Source organism: Leuciscus leuciscus (genome assembly GCF_965113295.1).
Source record: "Leuciscus leuciscus genome assembly, chromosome: 21".
NCBI lineage: Eukaryota > Metazoa > Chordata > Actinopteri > Cypriniformes > Leuciscidae > Leuciscus > Leuciscus leuciscus.
Window position 1 is genome coordinate 5,065,424 of NC_138745.1, and position 15,044 is coordinate 5,080,467.

General features: G+C 36.8%; 1 protein-coding gene and 1 long non-coding RNA gene across 7 annotated transcripts in view; both read right to left on the reverse strand.

The window, feature by feature from the left end:
• Window positions 1-15,044, reverse strand: part of tanc2b (tetratricopeptide repeat, ankyrin repeat and coiled-coil containing 2b) — a 125,643-nt gene that overhangs the window by 35,409 nt on the left and 75,190 nt on the right. For all 5 annotated transcript variants that reach the window (XM_082152051.1, XM_082152050.1, XM_082152052.1 and 2 more), the window contains 3 exons: window positions 13,185-13,344; window positions 10,841-11,083; window positions 116-241 (listed from right to left, as the gene is read on the reverse strand). In XM_082152051.1, coding sequence (XP_082008177.1) covers window positions 116-241; window positions 10,841-11,083; window positions 13,185-13,344 — 529 coding nt within the window. The remainder of the gene's footprint in view (window positions 1-115; window positions 242-10,840; window positions 11,084-13,184; window positions 13,345-15,044) is intronic.
• On the reverse strand, window positions 5,582-9,419 carry LOC309485400. Of its 2 annotated transcripts, none has more exons than XR_014201173.1 (2): window positions 7,981-9,419; window positions 5,582-7,901 (listed from the first exon to the last, which is right to left on the reverse strand). It is a non-coding gene; the product is annotated as an uncharacterized lncRNA (long non-coding RNA). The 2 variants fall into 2 exon arrangements; XR_014201174.1 differs by having other exon boundaries at window positions 7,960-9,419.

A 15,044-nucleotide genomic window follows, 5' to 3' on the forward strand; every position in this document is an offset into this window, starting at 1 on the left:
TAGACACTTTTTGACATCACACCAAATATATTTGTGAGTTGGCATCGATGCACAGGATCAGGGTGATATAAATCAAATCTAAGCGACTGGACACACTATACAGGCTGATGCTCACCTCGCAGGTCCGGCCCGGAGCGTCCCGAGGACGAGTTCTGACGGGGCATCCGCAGGGAGGTGCGCAGGGGCGCGTGTCTCTGCTCATCCAAATAGGCCAAGTCCTCCAGGTGGGCCGAACTGGTGGCTAATGGGACAGAAGACACATAATGAGAGGAGTTCATCTAAGCCAAGCATTATTATTACTCATTAAAACTTGGGTACATTGTACAGTGATGCTTACAAACAGTTTGTCACATCCGCGTTTTCTTGAAATGCACAGAATCTGATCAAATCCCAGATTCATAGTACAAAGTGACAGGGTGGAGATGATCACAGTGGCTTCTAAATAATCCTTCTCCGTTGCCCACAAAAACACTGATTAAATCCGGATGAGGGAGAGAGAAGGTTTGAAGCTGCCAGTGTGAACACTACACTTATCCGTCTTTCCAGGACTGTCCGTTTTGGTGCAAAATCGTTCCAAGCCTCTGTCTAAACTCTTGTGGTGGAACTTCTCCATTTCAGTGCTAGTGTGTTGTATAACAAAGACTAGCTTTGCTCTGACTGGACTGAATGTGTGCGCATGCATGAGGGCTGACTGGAGATGACTGGGAATCATGAGCTGGGAAAGAACGCTTCTGTATTTGGGGTGAGCGCAGCAGCTGGGAATTTTGGGGAGGGGTTGAAGTGGGGTCAGAAAGATCCTGAGGACGGGAAGAGGACGGGATTGGTGTGAGGAGGAGCCGGGCGGATCCTGTCAATGTTACTAGCAATTAGTGAAACCAGTCAACAAGGCAATTATCTGCTGTTATTATTTACTCCCTGTCATATCTTTATTAACCCATATGCCATTAATATGTATTTCTGGAGGAAGTAGACATTTTGAAGAATCTTCTTATAGATATTTTAATAGTTGCGGCTATCGAGCTCCAAAAAGGAAAAATAAATAAATTAAATTTAACAAAAAAGAAAAAAAGAAAAAAAGAAACCTATACACAAAATAAATAAATAAAATAACACTATAAAAGTATAAAATATGGTGCAGGTTTGACGTGAGAACAGCGTTTGATGTTGTTGATGTCCAACCTGTGCCATAAGTGGAGTACTTGTTAAAAAGTCGTACACTTGTAGAATTTATTTAAAAAATAAATAATAATAATTTCACAAATAATTACAAATGTGAAATTCTGAAGAACTAAGTAATTTTGTTGTTTTATTTACAATTTCGAAAAATCTTTCATTACAGCGTATGGACCATAGATATAGCCTATATACATAGATGCTGTGTCTATGGGCCGCTATACGTAGCCATCCACCATATTGGAACTATCAAAGCAAGTCATATTTGTAATCATATTTTCATTGTATCTTTATGTAGGAATCATGAGAGGCCTAGTCAATACTGTAGCTCAAACCCATCTGAGACTCAAAGCACATGTGATTTTCTGAGACTTTTGCCGTCTTTTCAGAGGCAGTTTGTGTTATTTTCAGTTCAGTGGTTATTTTTGACAGGACATGTTCCACAGCGCTTTACAGGATGACTTTGAGCGAGTGGATGTGTTATTGTGAGTGCATCAGATGAAATAGAAAAAAAGAAAGAAAAAAAAACATTTTGAAATTGATTTTGGGTGTGCTTTTGTGTGTTATCATGTGTGCTTGTGTGTATACGACCAGACAGCCTTGTTCTGAGATAATACTTTGAAATTGAGTTTGAGTTTGTGAAAATGTGTGTGTGTGTTGTATGCAGTGTCACAGGTGCATCTTATTCCAGGAAACTGCAGGTGGATGAATTTGAAGTTCTGTTTTCAGTGAGACTGGAAAACAAGCAATTACAGCAGATTTAGAGTTGAATTAAAGACGTTCCGTTCTCACGAGGACCATCAAGGCCATTACAATCCAGCTGAGTCAGGTTGAGCTCCCCTTATTGGACCAGTTAGAGTCTCATTACGCAATGAGGGAAATTCAAATGCAATAGAAAGGAATCCAGCCAAGCAACACAGACTGACTTCGCTCAGCCTGAGTTAAATGGATAGTTCCCCTAATAATGAAGGTTTGGTCATAATTTACTCTCCATCATGTCATGGAACATGGAAGTGAAAAGAAGATATCAGGCCGACAATGAGAGTAAATAGAGACTGAGGCTGTCAAGCCCCCAAAAATGTCAACACACTATCAAAAAGTAGTCCATGCAAATTGTACACTGTACTAAAAGTAATCTGAAGCCATACAATAACTTTACGACAATAATGATGTATCTCAAAGCACCATATTTAAACATACACTACTGTTCAAAAGTTTGGGGTCGGTACATTATTGAAAGAACTCATCAAGGCTGCAATAAAAATACAGTAAATATTAATACGATAAAAAAATGTAAATTCTATTTAATTTATTCCTGTCCTCCAGTCTTCAGTCACATGATCCTTCAGAAATCATTCTAATATGCTGATTTGCTGCTCACGAAACATTTCTGATTATGATCAATGTTGAAAACCGTTGTGCAGCTTCATATTTTTGTGGAAACCGTGATACATTTCTTATTGCAGGATTCTTTGATTAAAAGAAAGTTCAAAAGAACAGCATTTATGTGGAATAGAAATGTAATGTAATTGTAATGTAACAACAAAATTCTTTACTGTTAATTTTGGATCAATTTAATGTGTCCCTGCTGAATAAAAGTATTAATTTCTTTAAAAATCGTCTGTTAGAGCTCATATGGCATTACGATGATTTGGAATAAAGTGCAAATAAAGTAATTTGAATGTCATTTTTTGGAGCTCAACATCCTCAGTCCTCATTCACTTTCATTGTATGGAAAAGAGCAGCCAGGACATCCTGCTAAACCTCTCCGTTTGGGTTCCACGGGCGACAGGGTTTGGAGTGATTCGAGGGAAAGCAGACGATGTCAAATGTTCTTTTTTTATGTGAACTAGCCCTTTAAGTTTAGGTTTATATTGTGTTACGTCACGCCCGCATCCCCATTCTTTCTTTTCATTCTCTTCTAGAAACCTGTAATTAGAACACTCACATGTCTTCAGTATCTCTCCTTTCAGCTACACTCCACACAAAACCTCTACAACATTACATAATCTACAATCTGCACTCCTCCGGTCCCATTCACACCTCCTCAAGTCCCCGGTTCCTCTGTTCCTCAGATGAGAATGTGACGATGCGCTCGGGGGGGGTTCGAGCTGGTAAAGCCTGCAGCTTTGATCTCCTCAGCCAATCCACAGCCAGCATTCTCATCTTATCTTCATCTCTCTCGTTCCACTTCTCACCTATAATCCCTTACCTTACCATTATCATTACACCTATTTTTCTTTCTTCCACCTATTTTTATTTCTCTGTCCTCCGTTTTATTCATTCCTGGTTACATCATTTGGGTTGATATTGAGTATTTCTCTCTCTCCTTTTCACTGAGATCATCACTTACCTCAGTACATTATTTATATCATTGCCCTTTCATCTTTTTTTTCAGACATTCATTTTTTCCTCCTACACATCTCTCGTTCGGACTGGATATGTTTTCTAAGCAATTATGAAGCGAGGATTACATATACAGATATGGATGATCTCTGCACACTGCAAACAATTATTTTCTAACTCAGTATTTTTGTCATGTTTTTCTGTACAAATATCTAAACATTCTTAAATCAGAATACGTTTACTTGAAAAGCAAAATGACTTAAAAAGGACCTAATATGCCCTCGATTTTGTTTTTGGGCTCTACTAGAATAGGTTTCCATTCTTGAATGTTAAAAAACACACATTATTTTCATCATATTCTCCATTGTTACAACTCCTCTCTTCCCAGGCTGTCAGTAACGCTCTGTTTAGTTCCTGTCTCTATGAAGCCCCTCCTTCTGAAAAGCACACTGTGCTCTGATTGGTCGGCTGGAGCAATGTGTTGTGATTGGTCAAGCTCTTCGAGTATGTTTGGGAAATGTCCCGCCCCTTACCATAACCGCCAGTTCAACACACTACTAACTAACTCAACCAGGCCCCGCCCCTTTATTCTGCGTATTAATTATTTAAATGAGGAATATTGTGACGTGTTCGTTCCCACAAGACTACAATGGAGGCGTTTCAGAAACAGTGACACTGATATGAAGAATAACTCCCGCTGGAGTGACTTTTTCATGCTCTGTTTGACATTACACACTAAAAGAGTTTTGAAGATGTATAATAGCATAGGTCCTCTTTAAGATATTTAAAACATTTATCAAAATGAAGTGAGTTCATGCTTAAGGCAAGACGAAACACCTGCCAATTGGGGTAGGAAAAATGTACTTGTTAACTTCCCCACTGACATATTTTTTCTTGTTTTAAGCATAAACTTCATTTTGATACATTTTTCAGTAAACAAGTCATTTTGGTTCTCAATTAAATGTATCTTGATTTCAGAATTTGTACTAGAAAACAAGACAAAAATACTGAGGAAGAATATCATTTTTGCAGTGTTTTACATCTAATGCTTGTAGGAAGGCCAAAACCGTTCGGAGAAATCTGTGAACACACTCTCATTATTGTCTTCATTCTCTTGTTATGTTCGACGGGATCCCAGCAGCCATCCATTTTCAGAAAAAGAATCTAAATACAAAGTGAATGTGGGCTGACAAATTCAGCTTTGGTTAAATGAGCAATGGGAAGCAGATGAAAAGAAGAGTTAAGAAATAATATAAATCACAGTCACAGATATTCCAAACCGGTCTCCAAAAAACTGAAGGCAACTTGCCCGGTAATTTTTACTGTGACTGTTTGACAAAAACAAACATGTTCGGACGAGTTTAAAATCACAAAGCGAACCTCCTCTGGAAAAACTAGTCCCATTCGAATAGGGCTTTAATCTCTGATTTCTCTTACTAATGGCATCTTACAGCGCTCAACTCTCCTCTCGGAGGCCGATGGGAGTCCACAAACACGCATTAGTATTACTTCAGCTTGCTTGGATACTATTAGATTACATTAAGCCAGCGTTACTACAGGCTTAGCATTGAAAAGACATCCAGACGGCCACCGTGGAGATTTGCCTCATTGTGATTCTGACTGACTGATGTAAAAGACACGTTACGATACATGTTTAATGAGTACATCTGCTCCCATGATCCCTAGCAGCACTGCCCGCACTGAATAAACAATCATCGCTGTCTGTGACCAAGACAAACTATTTCCACAATTCACCCTCATGTCATGTCAAACCTGGAGGACTTTCTTCCTTCCGCGGAGTAAAAGAGGAGTACTTTTTTTAAAACACCCTGGACGCTTTATTCCATATAGTGGAAGTGAATGGTGACAGGAGCTGTCAAGCTCGAAGTTGACAAAAAAACACAACGCAAATATAATAAAAAGTCCTCTATGCGACTCATGTGCTACAGTACAGGCCAAACGTTTGGAAACATTACTATTTTTAATGTTTTTGAAAGAAGTTTCTTCTGCTCATCAAGCCTGCATTTATTTGATCAAAAATACAGAAAAAACAAACAAACAGTAATATTGTGAAATATTATTACAACTTAAAATAATAGTTTTCTATTTGAATATACTTTAAAAAATAATTTATTTCTGTGATGCAAAGCTGAATTTTCAGGATCATTACTCCAGTCTATCACATGATCCTTTAGAAATCATTCTAATATGATATTCATTATCAAAGTTGGAAACAGTTCTGCTGCTTAATATTTTTTCATAACCTGTGATACTTTTTTAGGATACTTTGATGAATAAAAAGTAAAAAAAGAAAAAAAAACAGCAAATCTTTTAAAAATATAAATATTTTGTAACAACAATATACACTACTGGTCAGTAATTTGGGGTCAGTAATTTTTTTTCTTTCTTTTTTTGAAATAAATCAATACTTTTATTCAGCAAGGATGTGTTAAATTGATAAAAAGTGATAGTAAAGATTTATATTATTAGAAAATATTTTTTTATTTTGAATAAATGCAGTTCTTTTTAACCTTTTATTCATCAAATATATTAGGCAGCACAACTGTTTCCAACACTCATAATAAATCAGAATATTAGAATGATTTCTAAAGGATCATGTGATAGAGTGGATGTCACATGTGACACTGAAGACTGGAGTAATGATCCTGAAAATTCAGATTTGCATCACAGGAATAAATTATTTTTTAAAGTATAATCAAATAGAAAACTATCATTTTAAATTGTAATAATATATCACAATATTACTGTTTTTTTCTGTATTTTTGATCAAATAAATGCAGGCTTGATGAGCAGAAGAAACTTCTTTCAAAAACATTAGAAATAGTAATGTGTCCAAACTTTTGGCCTGTACTGTATATTGCAGGATTTATGAAGCCATATGATAACTTTGTATGAAAGACAGACTGATAAGTCAAATATGGTAGTTGTAATACGTTTTAATCACAAGAATCAATGGCATTTGGTATCAAATGGTGTCGATATATCATTTTTTAAGACTTTTTTTTGCCTGTTTTTCAAAACATCAGTGGAAGGAAACATTAAGGACCGAATGAATAATGACTTCATCCACTTCTCGTGTGAACATCAAGTCATACTGACCAACTTCAATGCTAATTTTAAGGTGTTTTTGTCATTTTGGAGCTTGACAACCCCAGTCCCCATTGACATTTTATTATAAAGAAAAGAGCAGTCAGGATATTCTTCAAAATTCTTCACCTTTTGTGCATAAAGCAAAATGTCATGGATGAGTAAAAAATGACAGAACTGCCATTTTTGTTTCAATTTTCCTTCTAACGGTGGATTTATTGGTATAACGGTATATTGGTAAATTAATCTATAAATCTTCTGTAGCCTTAAGTTAAGATCTTACGGATTTATGAATGAACGACTCGTTTTAAAATCTTCCCGGTCTACTGACATTTAATTATGACTTCAATGCTCATGATAACTTTCGTTAACTCTGCAATAAATAAATCCACTTCACCACAGCTAATTACTCCTCGACAGCGATGCCATAGAAATATATAGAGCTACAAGTTCAAACACAAAATTCTAAAGATGGCTTGTTTCTCCGGCACATAAGGTCTATAGATCACACAGACCATACACTTTAACACACTATCAATTTCTATTATTCATATCAGTCAAATGATTGTTAGGTTGCATACATTTGGTCAACTGAAACCAGGTTGATTTCCTTCCTATAACACCCGATGTACTTGTTACATTGAAAGAAGAATGGCATTTATGCTAATATTAGTCTATCTGTCTCATCTTTATACCGATTTATACCCACTATCTACTCTTATACCGACCTGCGCCTGACCAAAACCCAGCCCTGAATGTCAGCAGAGACCGTGTCTACAAGACAATCCCCTGTGAAGGCCTCGTCGACATGACAGACATCTTCACAGATCCTCAGCAAAGACCAGGAGAACCAGACAAGTCCTCCACACAGACCTGTGACCTGTGAAAAGCTCCTGGATGAATATTTGAACGATCCCGATCCCGATCTGAATTCTGACTTGTGATGCTGCCTGAATCATAATGACACAGTGTTCGTTCAGAGGAGGCCAGAGGAGAATGGCTTTCTTCTCCAGTCTGTCTCCTGATGGAGTTTGGGTTCCTCTGGCTTAGGGACACTTAATAGTCAACATTATTATTGATCTGACTGCGCTGACGCTGTTGTGTGAGGACTGAGCTGAGCTGGACGATGACATCATGTTTTGCAGAACTGTTTTATAGATGAAATTAACAAATTTAATAATTGACGATCTTTACAATGGACCTGAATCAACACTGAACTGACTTCACCAACAAAAACAATAGACTACTAAATTACTAAATTACAAATCAAATTACTAAATTTAAAAAAAATTACTAAATTTGTAAAAAATTACTACATTTTAAAAAAATTACTACATTTTTTTTAAAAATTACTAAATTAAAAATAATACATTAATGACTGTAAATGCATGACTTCAGAAATCTTTGAATACAGTAGTGGCCAAAAGTGATGTCCGGCCTTGGAAAACTGACACATGAAACATGACAAATTGTGCTTCAGACATCATTTTTGGCCAAGCTGTTATACAAAGAAATGATGAACACATGCAAAAACAAGAGAGAACCAATGAAATAATAATAACTGATTATGTTGTAGTAAGTATATGCTTTTTCCTGTCAGCTTTAAAAAAAAATATATATATATATTCTATGTATTTCTTTGCATAGTAAAATAAAACCTGAAGCTGTTTGCATTTTTTTTTTGCCAAATAATGTTGTCAGTTAAACACCTTAACCAAGTTCAGTGTTTTATTATTCCTTCATATTTGTATGGCTTAATCGAACTTGTAGCTTGTAGTAATTGTTGAGCTTAAAAACACCAGTATTTATTCACTTTATTATATGACAGGGGTGGCCAGGATATTCAGCTTTTTTGTTACAAAGAATAAATTCATATGGGTGTGAAAAATCACGAGGATGAGTAAATAATGACAGACCTGCCATTTGTGTGTTAACTTAATATGACAAATATTCTGGCACAATAAAAATAATAATTCATCTTTATATTATAAAGTATATTTTCCAGAGCGTTCTAAACAGCTTGCCACAGTCAGATTTGAAAAACGGTTAATGCCGCTGCCAGGGTTGGATGGTTTTTCAGAGCAACTGCATCACTTCTGATCAGTGAGCGTGAATACCAGCCGTTTTCTCCATTAAGAAATAATCTTTTATATCACTTGCCCTTTTGAGAGCCACTTTCTTTTGAGATAACCATAACTCACTTCTCTCTCTCTCTCTCTCTCTCTCTCTCTCTCTCTCTCTCTCTCTCTCTCTCTCCTAAAAAAAAGGTTCTTCTCATAAACACAACAATGCTGATTACTTGGACAATAACACAATCAGCCAGCAATGAAGAGGCGCTGTGTTATATAAGAGACATATCAACATAATCAGACAGATTTAGCTTTTACTTCAGGGAGCGCTATTCCAGAAGACTCATCATTATTGCCGCTATTAGACGCCTCTTATCTCCTGTTAGCGCCACCCCGGCAGTGCAGAGCTAAAACATATAGTTTATGACCCGGGCTGATTCCATCACTAACTGCTATTTGATGGCAATGAGTGGCTGTGAGCGAACACACTTGTATGATTGAGTTGAACTGGAAATGCACTGAAGACGGAGACTGAAGCTGGAATGGTGTTACCGGATTGGACAGTGGAGAGTGCATTAACCTGTGAGCCATTCATAATGAGTCAACAATGCCTTTTAAATTCCTTATGAATAAAATATGAGGAAGTTGAATGACATTTAAAGAAACTTCTCATTTCTCAGTACGAATTACCCATCGAAATGTGGGCTATTTAAAACAACCACAACAAAAATTGTTATTATAATTATGTAAATTGAAATACTCAAAAATATGTAAAATTTTTTAGGTTGCTTTTTAAACAATTAATGTTTATAGGTTGCATCAAACATTTATTTACATTAAATGTATTGTACATTTATTTATATTATTGATGTTTTAGTAGTATATATATATATATATATATATATATATACACACACACACACACACACACACACACACACACACATATATATATATATATACATATATATTGACATGAAATATTCATAAAATAAGTGTGGTTTTATAGGTTGCATTTCAAGTATTTATTGTAAGTAAATTATTGAAATATTAATAATAAATACTACAACAATAATACATTATAAATAAGTGTAAATAAGTGCAACCTATAACATTTTTACGTATTTTATGAATATTTCCTTAATTCTCATTTTATGAACAAAGCAAACCTTAAACAGAACACCTATTCTTGCGTGTTTTATTTTTGTGTGACTTTTTACTTTCATATTTTCTTCCTGTTGTTTGTGGTTAAAGGTGCACTATGTAACCTTTGGCCCTCGAGTGGAAGAACATTGCATGTGGTTGTGCTCTGGCTCTGAGTGACTGTGCGGATGAATACGTTTATCCTATTGCTCTTAAAACATTCACTACTGAGATATAACCAGTTGAAATGGAAAGGATCTCAAGCTGACCAGCTGAAGATGTTACTTTACCCATTAATGGACACGCTACTTCCTTGAAAATAAATGACAGCACAGCAGCTACAACAACAACAATAGGTTTTATGAAATAAGCCTTCACAATAGATAATGCTTTACAATGAACTCTCTTAGAAAGCTTCATGTGGAAATGTATCTCTTCAATAAAATACCTTCACCTGTTGAGTAATAAAAATGCCATCTCAACGTCGCTTTTACAACATTTCAAATCCCTCAGTTCTCGCCATCTCCGAAAAGCCAAGCAATGTTGATTCTTGTTTTATTACGAGCTCTATAGCATTCGCCAATTTCGTGCAAAAAGCAACCCGGCTCGGTCTAAAATATGAACACTCATATAACATCCTTACCATAGTGAATCAGGGTAAGACAAAAACACATTTTGAAAGAAGGACTGATAGTGTATCGACTCATTATTTACATTTTGTTCATTTTAAACAAAAAAAGTTGCAAAGTCCAACTTTAATTCAATTCCAATCCAAAAGTCATGAACTGTAACAGATCTAATGCTTATAATCTGAATGTTTCCCAGTGATCAACATGACGTTCATGATTTGTGTGTTTGGGATTTGCCAAAGGAAGCTGTTCCCAAAGCAGTGGGATTGTTATGTGCAATCGAGTGGCACAAAAGGAAATCACAATCAGGATTGATAAAGCGATAGAATGAACAAACATCCATTAACAGAGGAGGCGGGGCTTAAGACTCACCTGCCACTGAGTTAGGGCGGGGCATGAGGTAGAGTGGGGTGGGGTGAGAGGAATAGTGGGCGGAGCTCGGCTCAGGGATCTTGTTGAGGCTGTAGGTGGAGGCGGCCATGTTCTCGTCCACACGGTACAGGCTGGAGTCCAGTGTGGATCTGTGTGAGTGCCAGAGCTTCAGGCTGCTGCCTCGAGAGCCATCGCCGTGCTTCCCGCTCCTGTCCACCGGCTCCGAGTAACTGGTCAGGGTGGCTGGGAAAAGAGGCAGGATGTAAAAGAGGAGCTGTCAAGATTTGTGCTTCTTACAGTTCACATGCGTTTTTTTTTTTTATGTAAAGTTGTGACAAGAAAATCCTGTTAGAAAGGATAATTTCCCTGGAGGAGCTGGATTTGAATATACTGTATGAAAAGTGATTGCAGCAATTAAGCTCTTGCAGAACCGCTCAGTTTTGCAAGCATCATTTGGATTGACTTTCATTGCATTATCTTAAGATATATGTGTGAAAAACACAGCTTTAGAGCCTAAAAAATATTGGTAACACTTCATTAAGGTTCCATTTGTTAACATTAGTTAGCTACAATACTTCACATGAACTAACAATAATAAATATTTCTAACGCATTTATTAATCTAAGTTAATGTTAATTTCAACATTTACTAATACATTAATAAAGTGGCCTATTATGCCATTTTAAAGGTTGCTAATGTTGTTTTGGAGTCTCCTACAACAGGTTTACAAGCATCCAAGGTCAAAAAACACTTTCATTTTCTCATAATATAGATTGCACATCACCTCTTTTGCCAAAGAGTCTGATAACGGTTCGTTCAAAGATTCAGTCTCTCTATAACTCTCCATACTGCTCTGATTGGTCAGATGTCCCAGTCTGCTGTGATTGGTCGACCTCTTACAGCGCATGTCAGAAATAAAACGCCTATCACCATATCTGAATTTGAGCTCTTCCTCAGCACTTGATGTCAGTGATATGAACCTCATCCTTTTGAAGTGCAGCAAAGAGCAAATGTCGACAACACAAACCAAACTCTTCCAGTCTCAGCTATGACTATAGCCTTCGAGGGCGGGTCAAAGTTAGACGTCGATCATCGGCAGCCAATGAAGAGCATAGACTGGCTTTATGCAAATTTGTTACATTGTTACGTAGGTTTGTAACAGGAAGTGAGACTGGAAGTGCTGACGACTCACTTTAAAATCAAATGTTGTATCTGTTAATATTAAACGGACCTTAGCAAACAATGAACAGTTGTATTTGTATTGACTAGCATTAAAAAAAGATTAATGACAAATGTACTGTTCGTTGTTAGTCAATGGTAGTTAACTAATGGGACCTTATTACAAAGTGTTACCAAAAAAACACTTTTTTTTTTTGTTGCTTTTTTTTAAAGAAAACAAGTGTATTATCTGAGCACTCGTAGTGCACTACACCTCATGGCATTTTTCCAGTTTGAACACACTAATTCATAGTTCTCAGTCGTGTGACAGGTGCAGAGAGCCGGAGGGCCTGTCAGGTTCACATCTGTTTCAAGCATGAATATTTAGATCACATCTCAAAAGAAGAAAAATTAGATGAAGTTATGGACACATATACAGCCTTCGCCACACTTAAAACAGCAGAATATATTAAAACACTTGATGTGAAAAATGTATGACATGGCTTAATGCATTAAGCCATGTCGCTTAATGCATTAAATTCAGTATACACTAGAGGTGAGGGAAAAATATTGCAATATTTTGCAAGGGGATATTGTTTCGATGGGTGTGAAGTATCAATCTTTTCAGGGCCTGAATTTTGGCGATTGCGAGAATTGTGCATAATTTTCCCATAAGCTCCACGCTTGTATTGTGGGAAACAATAATAATAATTTGAATGAATGTAATTTCACAAACAGCGTGTGTAAATCGATTCTACAATATCTCTCTCTCTATCTCTCTCTCTCATCTATAATGTTGCAAAATATCCTATTTCAAATAAATGCTATTCCAAAAATTTCTAAATATTAAAACAAGTTCTTTTGAACTTTCTTTTCATCAAGAAATCCTGACCAAAAATGTATCACAATTTCCACAACTGTTTTCAACATTGATAATAATCAGAAATGTTTCTTCATATTAGAATGATTTCTGAAGGATCATGTGACACTGAAGACTGGAGTAATGATGCTGAAAATTCAGCTTTGATCACAGGAATAAATTACATTTTACTATATTTTCAAATAGAAAAGGATTATTTTAAATCGTAATAATATTTCACGACATAACTTTTTTTTTTACTGTATTAAATAAACGCAGCATTGGTGAGCAGAAGAGACTTCTTTGAAAAGCATTAAACACTCTTACCGATGATGCCGCTGTCTCTGCTCTCCAGGGTGGACGAGGGGCTGGTGACGGGCTGTCCCGGGGCTGAGGGGAGAGTGGAGCAGGGACTGCAGGCCGGAGGAGAGGCGGTGCTGCTGGTCAGGGTGGAGCACGGACTCATCCTCCCGCTGGCTCCTAAACCCTGCACACACAACCAGTGTTGGGGTAACTCAGTACAAGTAACTTGAGTTACGTAACCAGATTACTTTTTCAAGTAACCAGTAAAGTAACGCATTACTTTTTCAATTTACAACAAAATATCTAAGTTACTTTTTCAAATAAGTAACGCTAGTTACTTTTTCACATTTGTGACCCTGGACCACAAAACCAGTCACATGTCGCACATTATATTTGTGGCAATAGCCAACAATACATTGTATGGGTCAAAATGATCGATTTTTCTTTTATGCCAAAAATCGTTAGGATATTAAGTAAAGATCATGTTCCATGAAGATATTTAGTAAATTTCCTACCGTAAATATATAAAACATTTATTTTAGTGAGTGAACGCAGCACAATCGTGAACATAAATGGACAACTTTAAAGGAGATTTTCTCAATGTTTCGAATTTTTTGCACCCTCAGATTCCAGATTTTCAAATAGTCGTATCTCGGCCAAATATTGTCCTATCCTAACAAACCATACATCAATGATAAGAGTATTTATTCAGCTTTCATATTATGTATAAATCACAATTTCAAAAAACTGACCCATGTGACTGGTTTTGTGGTCCAGGGTCACATTTATTGACTGACAGCTCTCCTGTCCCCATGTTGAGAGAAATAAAGTGAGGAGGTGTTGTGTGTGTGCGCTGTGTAAACAAACACGATGCTTATTTTAATTCTAGACTAAATGTGAACATGCATTATATCTCACTTGCACAAAAACATTCAGTATTCCTCAAAATGAATTAAAAAGGTACAATTTAATCTCAGAATTTTACGCAAAACTTTTATAATTAACTATATTAAATTACTCAAATACTCTTTATGTATTTAATCTCACTTTATCAACCAATGTCTTTGCTGCTGACCTTCAATTATCTAATAAAAATTACTAAATTATAGATTATGCACTCTATTGTACATGCGTAAATATGCACTTCCTTCAGCCTGAGGCTTATTCATTTCACTTTTGGTGTGAAAGGGTCTTTACATCTGCCAAAAATACTACTTTTTTTGTTGTTATTAGAAAACAAACAAGCAAGCCCAGCCCAGGTGAGAAAAAGTAATGCTAAAGTAATGTAACGTACTTAGTTAACGCAATATTGTAATGCATTACTTTTAAAAGTAACTTTCCCCAACACTGCACATAACCTTTGCTCTCAGTGCGTGCTTGTGTTTGTAGCTGACCAATGAAGCCTCTCTGTCTCTGTGTCTCTCTCTCTCTCTCTCTCTCTCTCTCTCTCTCTGTCTCTCTCTCTCTCTCTCTCCTCTCTCTCTCTGTCTCTCTCTCTCTCTCTCTCTCTCTCTCTCTCTCTCTCTCCGCCTCTGATGGGATGCAGTGACGCTCAGTGACAGGCCGGTGTCGGTTCGGGTCAGGTGGGCACTGAGGACCCGGGCAGGGCATGATGAAGCATGGCACGGATAATCTGCCCACTCCCAACATTAACATCAAACGTCACAACAGGCAAAGCACCTCGCCTTAAAGCCCTCACAACTACTTAAGGTCAGAGAGACAGTCCTCACACACACACACACACACACTCTCTCTCTCTCTCTCTCTCTTTCTCTGAGGTTATTCAACACTATATTTCTGATCCTGTTGTTTAAACCATTCTAGTGGTGAAGCTCACGAAAGCACGCAAACGTGAGGGAAATTCTGAAAACTGCTGAATCAACA